We start from the raw sequence: 12,864 nt of genomic DNA on the forward strand, positions 1-12,864 counted from the left end.
CTCAGTGCTCAGCCTGAATTTTTGAGCATTTTTTTTTTACCGAGGCAGCTGCCTCGGTTGCCTCAATGGTAGCTACGCCACTGAGATCCAGTCACATACGTATATGCCTTTGATCATGAAGAGTATAATTTACACTGGTCGGGCGCACACTAACTAGCTATTTAGCAAAGCTATTGTAATTAGTGCATGTAATCTTTAATTTTGTGTTTGCTACTTCCTGCGAAGTGAAATAGTATGGGAACATCTCAGTCACGCCGAAGGACACAGACCCGCAGCGGATACCAAGTTACAGCCTCAGAACATAATAATGTGGACCAAGAAATCGAAGCAGAGGTTACCCGTGTTGAAGCAGACATAAACGAAGTTAAACGCAAGAAACGAGAGAGGTTGAAAGAACTGGATCTCTTCGTGCTTGATAACTCCATTCGTGAGAGTACTGTGGGCCAGCTGCGCAGCCACACCTTGCAGAACAAGCTGGACATCTTTGAGCAGGTGAAGAAAGTCGGCATCAAGGATGTAATCATTGCCTCATTCTCTCACATGACACGCGTTGATGATGACTTTGTGTAGTACCTCAAAGATCATAACGAAGATTTCACTCATTTTTATTCTTTTTCTGAAATCACTGAAGGAATTAAAGATGGACGATGTGATACTGAGACCATTCCAGTTTCTCTGGAGAAGAACCACGAAATTGGCATTCCCAACACAATTTTTGAGGTGGACCTAGCTAACGAGGATATAGAGTGGGAGAAAAAGTTTACAACAGATGATATGTGTCAGCTAATCCAAAAATGGACAAAATGGGTGTATGACAACATCTCCACCAAGGCACGCGTTCTGTTCAATTTTCGTGATTTTCCAGTGACCATGAGTACTGCTCCAAAGCGCATGCTCAAAGTAGCTCAATTTCTTTGAAAGTTTCCAGTTGAATATCGACCTTTTGGTCTTTGCTTTGAAGATCCGATGGGAGAATATTTACCCGAAGAGCTTGAGGCATGGACAGCCAGTGTGAGGAGGATCATGACAGCTAACGGCTGGTTAGATGGGAAGATTCTTGTACATATCCACCAAAAGTGGGATCTCCAAACAGCTTCGCAACTTGATTGTCTTAGTGCTGGTGCTGATGGTATATGGGCCAGTCTTTGTGAAGAAGGTGCTGCTATGGGTCATGCTTGTGCTGCCATCACCATGATGAACCTGATTCGTCTTGGTAATACCAAAATTCTGAAGAATTATAACTGCACTGAGTTGAGAAATGCTGCTATGGAAATTACTAGAATCACAACTGGGAGAGAACCATATCCGAAACAAGTGCTATATGGGGAACGAGCAGTTGATCTTGTACTTGGTGTGCTAGGAGTTGGTGATTTTAATTTGGCTAAATTCTTTGGTGTTGAAACACCAAACCGAATGACTACCCTTGTAACTATCGATATGATAATTGAAAAGTTGGAAAATAATTTTGGAAAAGATCCACAGTTCACCAAAGAAATAGCAGAAAATATGAAGGAGCAGATGCTCTCAGATTTACGCAGTGGAAGAAAGGAGGAATACAATAGTGCAGTCGGAATGGCTCTCTTATTTGACCGTGCTGGTGGAAAGCTTACTGAAAAGGTCATTATCACACAGTTGAAATTGGTTGCCTTGGCCATTACCTTACAGAGACAGTAACATCTATGAAAAGAGTTTCAAATCTGAGTTTTTCCAAGACGAAAGCATTGCTTGATAGAGCAGCTGCTGTGGCTATAACTTCCTCTCAGAGAATCTTTTATGCACGTAGTAATCCAACCTGGACACTTTAAGTTAAGTTTTGTAGTTAATTATTTTTGTATGTATCCTTGCCATGCCTACGCGGATCTTATCTTTGTAGTCGCATGGGTCCGAGGCTCTGTATGTAATTTTGTCATTTCATCATTATTCTGATGGTTTCAAAAAAAAAAAAAATGGGTGAAGTGGTAGCGAGCGTAGAAGACCAGTCCTCCCGTCATAAGCAATTGATTGCTGAGATTCAGGAAGAATGGGATAAGTGGGACAAGCGAGATAAGACTCAAAGTGATGATCGGCTGCAGTTTGATAATTTTTACCATGGCTTTATGCAACCATACTTTGGATGTTACCGATGTGTAACTACAAAGAAAGGTTTGAAGGCATTAGACATGGATAAAGATGGCTACATTGATTGGTATGAGTTTCTTGTCTACATCAAGTGGGCTTTACGTCAGTACCCTAATGTGGCAGATGTTGAATTACTGATGAGTATTGTGTTTGAGAAAGGCCTTATACCTGCAATGCGAGATGAGAGGATAAAGCAGAAAGCTTTTAACCGTACAGCTTGCTAACTTGATCATGAATTAATTTTGATTACATAGCATATGTAGGCATTTTGCTTAGCTACAGTACAATACACATTAACAGTACTACCCTAGCTTTGATGTATATAGCTGCAGTGAATACCTGTATAGCAGTGAAGCATTACATGCACATATATTTAGGAGTAATGGCCTCTACACATGGTTTCTTTGTAGCAACAGATATCAAACATTAACAAGTTTGTCACTGGTTCTATACATATAGTCAGTTATGTGGGTGCACATGTAAACTTGAGGTCAGTTAATGCATTAATTTTGTACTTGTCATGCTTTCTAGGGGTGCACTGATTTATTGTCAGTAACGCCACGTGTACAGTTATGTAAGAATTTATAATGAGGTATTATGAGTGATTATGCTACTACATGTACAATTAATTATGCATGTGGCTATTAACTATCTGCTACATTGTTGATCATGAATTACACAAATACGTATGGGAAGTTGGAAGCATTATTGTGTAGCTACATGCACCGCACACAAAATATGGTGAACATTGCATTACTAATGTCAAATCCATCCATATAGCTATGGCTGTCTGGATTCAGTGGAGTGGAATGGTGGACAGCAATGATGAATTAGATAAGTTCACCTAGTGGTCACTTCTTTATAATGACCACAGTACCTCCAAATGAAGATAGCCTCTTTGTAAAGACCATACTAATGTAGTGTCTAAAATTTTATGACTGACCCCATAGGAAGGTCTTATTGGTATGCCACAAAGTATATCTCCTACACAAAGACCACCTTTATAAAAGCCAATTTATATTAATTGCTGCTCTGCGGTGTCTAGCACTGATGGTCTGACAGCAACTCAGGGGTATATTTCGTGGGTTTGGGTTCCAAACTCCCTCTGAAATTATAACTTCTGAGCTTGCATCAGGAACACCACACTATCAGTATCTTAGTTTGTCAGTGCAAATGATTATACAGAACAAATGGGAACAGCGCAGGGTGGTATAGCTACAGTGTAGCTAATAGGAATCTTATTTTTCAAATGCGGATTAAGAGAGAAAAAGGGTATACTTTGAAAAAGATTATTATAAAGATCGAGATACTTAGTCAGATGTACTCCAATAGAGTAGTCAAAACTACTCTAATAAAACTACTCTAATAAAACATTCGTAACAAAATATAATGTTATATAATATAGGACTATAATTTGAAAGTTAAAGAATATTATAGCAGCCCAGTAAATCTTGAGTTTTCCATTTCAATAGATTGGATCACTACAATGTCTGACTAGCCATATAATTAACATTTAGGATGGGAAGCAAGCATGTATATCGAAAACAGTTTACCTTCCATAAAATCATAAACTAATAGATTTTAATATTTAAAATCTGCCAGCAGCTGGGGCTGCACCCCTATATTCCTACATATATAGCTCACAACCGACTATGGAAACCACCTTTAAAAATCCTGGATATGCCCAGGCAACTTGTGCTGTAGCCTTTGAGTTACCCAACTTGGTAAACAGGAATTAAACACAGCTAATAAGGTGAAACAGAAAATGGGCCAAAGAAAGGAAAAAACCCCTCTTACCCAGGATTCGAACTACACGTCACCCAATGTCTAGTCAAGTGCCACACTCAGTCTCTTCCAGGAGGGATGGATTTTCTTCCTTCAACCTAAGTATTACTACTGCTTTACAGTGTCCAGCACTGAAGATCTGACAGCATCTTGTGCTGCAGCCTTTGAGTTAAAGACTTTGACATTATTTAACACAGCTAATGTGTAAATTGCTATTTTCAGTGTTGTTTAGAGTACTCCTTATTGTTGAGGTTTTATATTGTGCACTGCAAACAATACATGATATGATATAGCAAAATTATGAATACAGAGAAATAACGTTACCTTTTCCTGTGATTAAAAACCTTTCCTATTGTATTATCAAATTACCATGTACAGTAGCTATGCAGCTGGTTTTACAGTAGATAGAGTTTGCCAGTACAGATGTATATAACATGGTTTTTATAGAGAGGTACACGTGCACTGGGTGAAATTATCATTCCATTCCATATTTTGTGTAGTTAGCTATATGTGCAATGTGTTTCTGTATGTGGGATTAGATTTTTGTTTAACCGGCAAAAGCCATTCTCTATCAGAGCACACACACGCACAACAATAAACACAATAAAAACACAACCACTAAACATTTAGTAACACAAATACACCTGTTCAGCAATTGTTGTAGACTTGCTAACTGTGACTGTTTAAGAGGAAGACCCCAGACAGGTATCCTAGAAAAAACTAGCTAGCAATTAAATCAACATCTTAAGAACATCAAAATTAATGATGAGGATTTCCGGTGGAGGATAAGTATATGTACATAATATGATACCAGCTACACACACTACTTAACTGAGGATCCCATTGTATATGTCTGTCAAAAATACTTTTTGTTTATCCACTTTCTTAAGCTGGTGATCATCTACTAGGATTGTAGGTAGATGCAGCACGTTTTTGAGCAAACCACATGACACTACAATAGCTTGAGGTTTCAGTCTGCTTGATACAATCCCCTGCCAGTGTAGGTCCTTTATTTCACAACTTCATGATTTTCACCAGAACATATCAATGTAGTGTCATCAGCAAACTCTAGTAATCTATTAATGAGGGAATTTCATTAATGTACCCAAGACATAGTAAAGGGGGAAATGCACTACCCTGTGAAATTCCACCCTTTACAGGAGACCAAGACGACATCATGTCTTTGTGTCAGACGTGCTGTGTTTGTTGGGAAAGATAATTGGTAATATGGAAGTATTTTCTATTCTATGTACATGTCCTCAATTTGGAGAATCATCAGAGAGAGGTTCCATTGTAGTGGCAAGACAACTATGTAGCTCTATACCTCTATATTGACTACACAAACACAACCCAAAATGGTAAAATTTGACAAGGATATCTAAGTACATGCTAAATTACCTACACGGTCATTTTATGCAAACCTTAAATGAATTAGTCAATTTAAGTCCTTCGTCATTTTAATGGAGAGCACACAAATTAAGCATCCCTCAAATGACATGAAGAAAGTTATGTAATTATGCAACTACAGTAATATTTGCATTGCGACACCACAAGATCTGCTGCTTCTGCTGGTTACTGCTGATAATGACGACAATGAGTGATGCTTATTGTACCACTGTAAGAGGCCTTTTAACTGCATGCAGTCAGCGTTAGTTCAATGGAAGAACCCTGGTCTCATATCATTGTTAAATATTATATTAATGTGGGCTTGAATGTGCTAATCACTCCAACAATTCACCCTCAACTCCAGATTCCCTCCCTAAATCTTCCTACACTCCATTGTCTTTCCTGTCTTTTATTTCAGATAGCTTTGCAAGAATACATGTTTTTCACCACAGTAGACTCTGAATACATGTATATAACATCTACACAATTAAAGGAAGCCATCATTAAATGTTAGCACCACCATAATCACATGGTCATCCTTATTCATATACTTTGTACAGCAGAGAAAGCATTCCTACAAATGAACACTTCTGACTTAAGATTTCTGCGCCATTTCTCCCTCACAAACTTGTCACCTCCACAGTCTTATACACTTTAACAAAATTTAAACAGCTCTTGTTAACTCTATTAGTATAATCTTGCTAGACCAGTTGAGAATAGGGAACCAGTAAACATGTACAAGAAGAAGACAAAGCAAAGACAATTCAGACCCTCCAGCATGGGATTGCTGCGTGAGCCATCTCCTGTGGAGAACAGAGTTCATGTAAGACAAAACATCATTGATGAACTGGACATGATAAAAACAAGAGTAGATCAGGTGATGTAACTATTTGTACATATACAACTACAAGCCAGGCCATGTATTTTCTACAATTTAGATACTTCAAAGTTTTGAGGAAGAGAGTGAATTATACATGGTAGAGACTTCATAGAAAATTTCACTATATATTTCTTTATTACAGCCATCAGCTGCGGCTGTGTCTATTCCTGTAAAGGTGAGTGTTGTATATGTCAGGCCAGACAAACCAATTTGATAGTTTCTCATCCACAAGTGCAATGCAATGCAATGCAATGCAATACAATGCTATATGTGTATAGATAGCTGAATTAGATTGGTCACATGACTCTGAGTGTAAATTCCCTAGTTGGTTAAATTAATAGATAAAATGAGAAACGGATGATTTGGTCTTAAAGTGCCTTTTTGTTTTATATTTTACAAGGCATTAGAAAATCTCTTCAAAAAGCATGAAGCACTGGGAGCTAGAAGAGAAAAGGTAAGAAACATTTGAATACCATGCAAGCACTGTTATTGATCAGTGTGTTTGTTTGTAGGAATTATCCTCAGTAAAAGAAGTAAGTTTAACTACATATAATTCAGCTGGAGCCAAGTTCCAACTGGGTCGGCTTGTTTAACCACATGGTCTACATTTTTATGATATATTCATTTAGTTTTTCAAGAAATGTTTAGAAAGATTCTTTGATGAGGTAAGTGTGTATAAGCATTTATAACTTGTGATAGCGCAAGTGTGAAATGACACTGTCATAGGCTGCGGCTGCAGAACTCAACTATAGTACAAATGAACACCACATTCCTGATATAAATGAATTTGTGTAAGTATTAAAGGAATACACAACCTTAGGGATGTACATGTCATGTTTGTACATGTGCACAACTTATAGGTCTGCGATTCAGAATGCATTTCAAATGGTACAACAACTGAAAACCCTCAATGCTCAACTAGTTGCTAAGATGTCTGATGCTCTTAGGTAAGTCATTTTTATATACATATACTATATAAGTTAGTAACCTCTAATTTATTAGAAGAAAAGATTTGCAGTCACATGGAAATGGTAATGGTTATAAGTAGCTACATGCTTGTATCACAAGCCATGTAATGCTAATGTGCATATATGGAAATATTCTATATATAGCAGGAGACAGTGGAATGCATAACAGAGATCAAATACTCACTATGTATACAAACGAGGCTGTAAAGTGTGGCAGGTAGTACTATGTAATCATCTACACACTTGTATGTCTAAAGTTCATATGCATAGGCTGGAGAAAACCATCAAAGGCATGATTGAGGTGAGAACTTCTTTCAAAATGGAATACCACCACTTTTAATGCTTGCACACACTGTAGGAGCTTGAGAGTTTAAAGAGTCACAACTCATATTTAATGCAAAGAAATGAAACAGAAAAATCCAAACTAAGTGAAATAGAAATATCAAACAGAGAACTTGCTGAGGCTAGTACCTCTACAAGAGATTTGTGCATTATGTTGAATACATTAGACTGTTCAGAAGTTGAGGACAGAGGTTAACTCACTAAAGCATAAAGCTGCCAGACATACGTCTACCTCTCAGGTGTGTAGGTATACGTTGCAGTAACTCTTGCAGTAATTCCAACTTATTTTGCTAATTTTCTTACTTTTATGTGTAGCAAGTCAACCATCATGCAAATTCATTCCATGCTGCATCAAGACAATTCAGTCAAGCAGATAAAAATGAGACCACACACGCTGGAGCCTCACAATCAGAAGCTGCATCACATAGTAAGACTATAATTGTCCCCTCTACTAGCACAACCAATCAACAAAAAGAAGAAAAGGAAGAACAAGTTAGTGACTTTTGAATCGCAAAATGTAACGTTTTGTTCTCAATATGTGTACGTAGGTACCTACTGCTGTTGCCTCTAAGAAGCAAAGTGTAAGAGGCATAAATCATTTTATTTCCAGTTACAAGTTACCTCATGTATACACAGTCAACAAAACATACATCTAGACTACTGGAACAACAGCTTAACACTATGGAAGAGTTACTGATGCAAGGGCAGAAAAAAATGAATGCTGTTGAGAAGGAAATAGCGGAACTCACTAATATGACTGATGAAACTTTGAGCCATAAAGTAAAATGTTTAAGTGATGTATGCAACACAACAAAGGTATATAACATTATATCCTTCACATTGTAGTACAGAGAACAGTACAATTGTTTGTGTGAAGCAGTGGATGTGATAATGATTTTATTGGGAAGAGAAGGTACTCAATTCCATGTGGTGTGTGCATTATCAATATAACTACATCCACAGGATCAGAGAAATTGATGATGACTTTAAGTAATGCTGCTCCTAACAATATTTTTGGTGATAAGGTTAGCTGCATGTTATGCAACTTTCACTTTAAGTTTGCAAGACATTTTTCCTTGTGCACCATGGCTGAAAGTATGCTTTCATCAACTGAAAGTTACACAACTATTAATCTTACTTGAACATTTTTGTTACAGAAACTGGTTATTCCAATCAATAACTTGGCTGATGTCATCAAAAGTGGTCAGTATAGTAGCACTATACACTTTACAACAAATCCTAATTTAAACCTTTTAGCTGTTTCTCGAGTCATGTTAGAATTAAAGTTGTTTATTAAGCTAAAGGTAATTGCATTTAAATGTGTAGCATAATGATATGATTTCAGTGGATGCATCAGAGAAAACTAGCTGCCATACCAAATAAAAGAACTTTGCTGACAAGTGAGGACGCTAAAAAGGTAATTTTGGATAAACAAGTGTAGTGATATTTCATGTGAGCAACTGTACTAATAGAGTATTAATGAACTGCAAAAATGGCTGGACAAAGAGCTAAAAGGAATTGATGAAGAAATCATAGGATCTGTACAGCAGTAAGAGTAAAGTAAGGAGGTGGTTTCCATTATAGAAATACACTAAGTATAGTTATGAAGAACACAAGAAGGAAATTGAAACTACACAAGTAGCATACTTTGATCAACTCTCAAAGAAGGTGAGTAGAACTATTGCATTACACAGACCAATGCTATACTCATAACAAAGGTTGATGGTACTATCCAGAAACTATACAAATCAATGGAGAAGCTTGAGGTTCCAGGTAATAAAATGAAAGTGTGCACAACACACAGTGGTAGATCCAGGGGAGAGCTGCATGCATAGAACCATCCCAAACAAGACTAGTATACACATCTTTGGACAATTTTTTAAAGCATTTATGTATTTTACCATCCTTTATGGTAAATTTATCTCCCTGAACCCTTCATATTACCAAGATATTGACTATTCTGCATCTATGCTTCTGAGTGGAACTCCCATACTAAAAGCCTGGATTGGCCACTGCAACATTACTTGTATTAAATTGTTATAGATGAAATAGAGTCAATGCTGGGAAACATCCTCGCCACAGTAGAGCAACTAAATGACAATCCTGCACCCAAACTTAAACCTGTAAGTTACTATATCTGTTACAATAATTGTATGCAAATACTGTGCACTACAATTATGTACTACTGTCATGTTACTATATAGTGCATGTCACCAAATTTGTGACAAGATGTCTTTCACACACAGTCATGTCTCACTTTCCAACTTTGACAATGCATATCTACAAAGTGAGAAAAGCCATTGCTTTCTGAGTTGTATATTTAGAACTTAGCTACAATATAAATAATGGAGAAATTTCTGGTTCTGTATTTTACAGAAACAAAATTATGATCTTTCAAATTTGCAGTGTTGCATGTGTGTGTGGAAGACTATTAATTGCAAATCCAGTTAACATATTCTGGTAGTATGTATGTACATAGCTACATATATACAATATATGTATGCGAGTTCTGTCATGTATTATTATTACAGTCATGTACAATGTATTCCCCTTTTGAATTTACAGCACACAAGCCCTATGGAAAGCACTGAAGAAGAAATAGTTGCAACAAATGTAGTGGGAGGAAATGCTAACTGGCTAAGCACATTCTCTATTCCAGGCTAGTAATGTATATACTAGATATGAATGGTGCACAGTGTGTTGTGTGTATACAGCCATTGATGTAATTAGGAAAAATGTGGCTGGTCACTTGAGGACAAAGGTACACGTATGTACATTGTCCACATAAATATGCAGTGTTGGACCTGTATTATTCATAGCATGGAGTTAACATTAGCTCAACATCATGGAGGACGAAGGCCTATAAAAAGAAAGAAAGACCACAACCAAGTCATCAGGAAAATGTATGTATATGGAGTTTAAGAAAAATGCATGCTGTTTGATGAATTGTTTGTTAGACACCAAGCAGAAAGTTTCTAATGCCTTCATTAGCAAATTGCGTGGACTTTAGCGCAAATAGCAGTTTCAATTTCAGCAATCAACCACCTTCAAAGTCACCTTCAGAAGCTGTTCACTTACCAACTATACACAAACAGCAACCAAGAAGGTTTTCAGAAGTTCTTCAGCAGACAATGTATCCTTATGCAACCAGGCACACTCCAGCTACAACTAATGCCACAAGAATATTTGCTCGTAAAATGTCTCAAAAACAACAGAAGGTGACACATGCTCTTCCACATGTAGAGAACACAACTAAACTCACAGGACCCAAAACAGAAAGACCACGACACTGATTGTGTATATATGTCACTTTAAATTTAGTAACTCACTACTAATATTCATATTGTATACACTATTTTGTTATGTACTAAATCTACAGTAAATCAAGGCACATGGTAGTGTGTTATGTGGCCCAAGAAGTCGGCACATCACACCATGCAGTGATTTCTTGGTCACCATGTACCTTTCATTTAACAACTTTTTCACTATGCATGGCTTTTTACGGACGATACCTTTGCAGCTTGGTATAGAATGCATATATAATGCACATCAATTCCACAGCTATCATGGTAATGAAACGAATATTCCACTGTGGCCACTGCACATGCACATGAAATAAAATGTCTAAATTCATATAATAGTATGTATTCATTCATGCCATTATCGTCCACCTGTATGTAGGAATGAAATGTGTCAATGCCCAAGTAAATGTGACAAGTTACCTTCCTTGCCGTTTAATATCACAGCTAAAGTAATGGGTTTGCTTCCCTGTATACTAAGTGATACCTGTTACACCCAAAAGTCTCCTTTTCCATTCAAAAGTACTCACAATGCCATCTAATCTACATATATAAATAACTCCCTGATCCTTCAATTTTGGTTAGGTTTCCCATGGCAGACAGAGTCCTTGTATATAACTACCAAATCCACAACCATCAGATGATGGTGGTGGATAGACCGATCAGTTACACGTATGTACGTGGGAGAAAGATTGGTGACAAGTAGGTTAGAGGTGAGCTAACTACATTAATGATGTTTCAACTTGCAACGAAGGACTTCAGGATGTGTGATAATTGTAACTTTATTTCTTTTACTAGCTACCATTGTGAAACTATTTATGGTCTTTAAGTCAGGCAGTGAAGAATACTTATTAGTTAAATCTGCACTGTTGAGCCTGTAATTTTCAGTTTTACTCTAGGACGATAAAAATGATAGCAACCATTATAGTCATAAAGCATGTGTACCTGATATATTCATTGTGTGATGAATTATGAGTGACTTGTGTGGCTATTGTATCCATTAATATAGTGACATACTGTATCAGATGTTATTTGGTTAACTTACTGATATTGGTGGTGGTGTAGTCTTTTTCGTAGTAGTCAGTTGTTTTTTTTGTCATAAGTTGTTATGAATAATGGCTGTTTAGTGACCTTTTTGCTGTCAGTTGATGCATTTTCTCCTTCCAAAATCAGCTTTAAAGTTTGACGTTTCTTAAGTATAACATGTAACTAAGCACTGTACATCCTACATATGATCTGTACATCCTAGAATACTTACTTCATTAATCTTCTCTAGCTGTTGCCTAAGTTATCAGCTTCATTTTTAGCCTTTGCAGTTGCTTCTTCATTCTCCTTTACTAGCTCTTTATATCGCTTTTTGTAAATCTCAAGCTCAAATTTTGTTCTAACACGTTTGCAATGTACACTTAACTTACCAAAGGGCAACGGCCTGCTTTCAAACAGTTCCTCTCTGGTGGAGATGAAATGATTGTCATTTCAGAAGTATTCTTGAAAGATCAGTTGAAATGTCTTCACCTCTTTCGCTCCTTCCATGAGGCCAATGATAAATCCATTTGCATGTCTATACAAAAGGGACGAATCTTTGATGATAGAGTGATCAATCTTCGTGGCATCCACCTATCTCCTTATGATGTGGAGTGTGTAACACTCTTCCTAACCAGCTCACCTCACAGGAAGTGGAAGGAGCTTAACTTATGGGGCTGCAATATCCAAGATCAAGGCCTTCATGTGTTGCACCGTGACCTGTTGCACAGCGATGTCACTATTGGTGTGTTAGACTTGTTAGATAATGGTCTTACTAGAACATCCTCCCCATCCATCTGTGATGTCACCATCCACTGTAGAGTGGAAGAGTTGGTAGTTAGGGGTAATGACTACATTGGAGAGGACCATGCCTTCTATGATATTATATCCCATCCCTCCTCTACGGTAGTAAGACTAAATATGTCATTTACCAGGTTAACATGTTCTTCTGCCACTGTTCTCTTCATTGCTGCACTAACAAAGGGGAAGACTTTGCAGCAGCTGTATGCAGCAACAATGGCATCACTGATGAAGTCTGTGACATTATTGCTACTTCACTGAA

At 37.3% G+C, this 12,864-nt stretch overlaps 1 protein-coding gene and 1 pseudogene across 1 annotated transcript; both read left to right on the plus strand.

Moving 5' to 3' along the window:
• Window positions 1-234: 234 nt before the first annotated feature.
• Window positions 235-2,342, plus strand: LOC136264903 (uncharacterized; annotated as a pseudogene).
• Window positions 2,343-5,487: 3,145 nt separating this feature from the next.
• On the plus strand, window positions 5,488-10,143 carry LOC136264904 (CAP-Gly domain-containing linker protein 1-like). Its single transcript, XM_066059670.1, has 24 exons — window positions 5,488-5,520; window positions 5,981-6,166; window positions 6,312-6,344; window positions 6,570-6,623; window positions 6,682-6,702; window positions 6,799-6,834; window positions 6,896-6,960; window positions 7,030-7,116; window positions 7,408-7,438; window positions 7,496-7,600; window positions 7,647-7,718; window positions 7,795-7,971; window positions 8,028-8,060; window positions 8,116-8,259; window positions 8,326-8,392; window positions 8,443-8,504; window positions 8,637-8,682; window positions 8,737-8,783; window positions 8,825-8,896; window positions 8,952-9,028; window positions 9,081-9,147; window positions 9,198-9,252; window positions 9,523-9,602; window positions 10,045-10,143. The coding sequence occupies exons 1-24, from the start codon at window positions 5,488-5,490 to the stop codon at window positions 10,141-10,143; spliced, it is 1,749 nt and encodes a 582-aa protein (XP_065915742.1).
• The last annotated feature ends 2,721 nt before the right edge of the window (window positions 10,144-12,864 follow it).

The sequence above is a fragment of the Dysidea avara genome, chromosome 8 (genome assembly GCF_963678975.1).
Source record: "Dysidea avara chromosome 8, odDysAvar1.4, whole genome shotgun sequence".
Taxonomy (NCBI): Eukaryota; Metazoa; Porifera; class Demospongiae; order Dictyoceratida; family Dysideidae; genus Dysidea; species Dysidea avara.

Excerpts from the sequence above, each read along its gene's own strand:
- LOC136264904 (XM_066059670.1), top strand. The coding sequence starts at position 5,488 with ATGACGACAATGAGTGATGCTTATTGTACCACT. Across the intron at positions 8,897-8,951 it reads CAAGTGAGGACGCTAAAAAG|AGTATTAATGAACTGCAAAA; the intron begins GTAATTTTGGAT and ends CTGTACTAATAG. Across the intron at positions 9,253-9,522 it reads GGAGAAGCTTGAGGTTCCAG|ATGAAATAGAGTCAATGCTG; the intron begins GTAATAAAATGA and ends AAATTGTTATAG.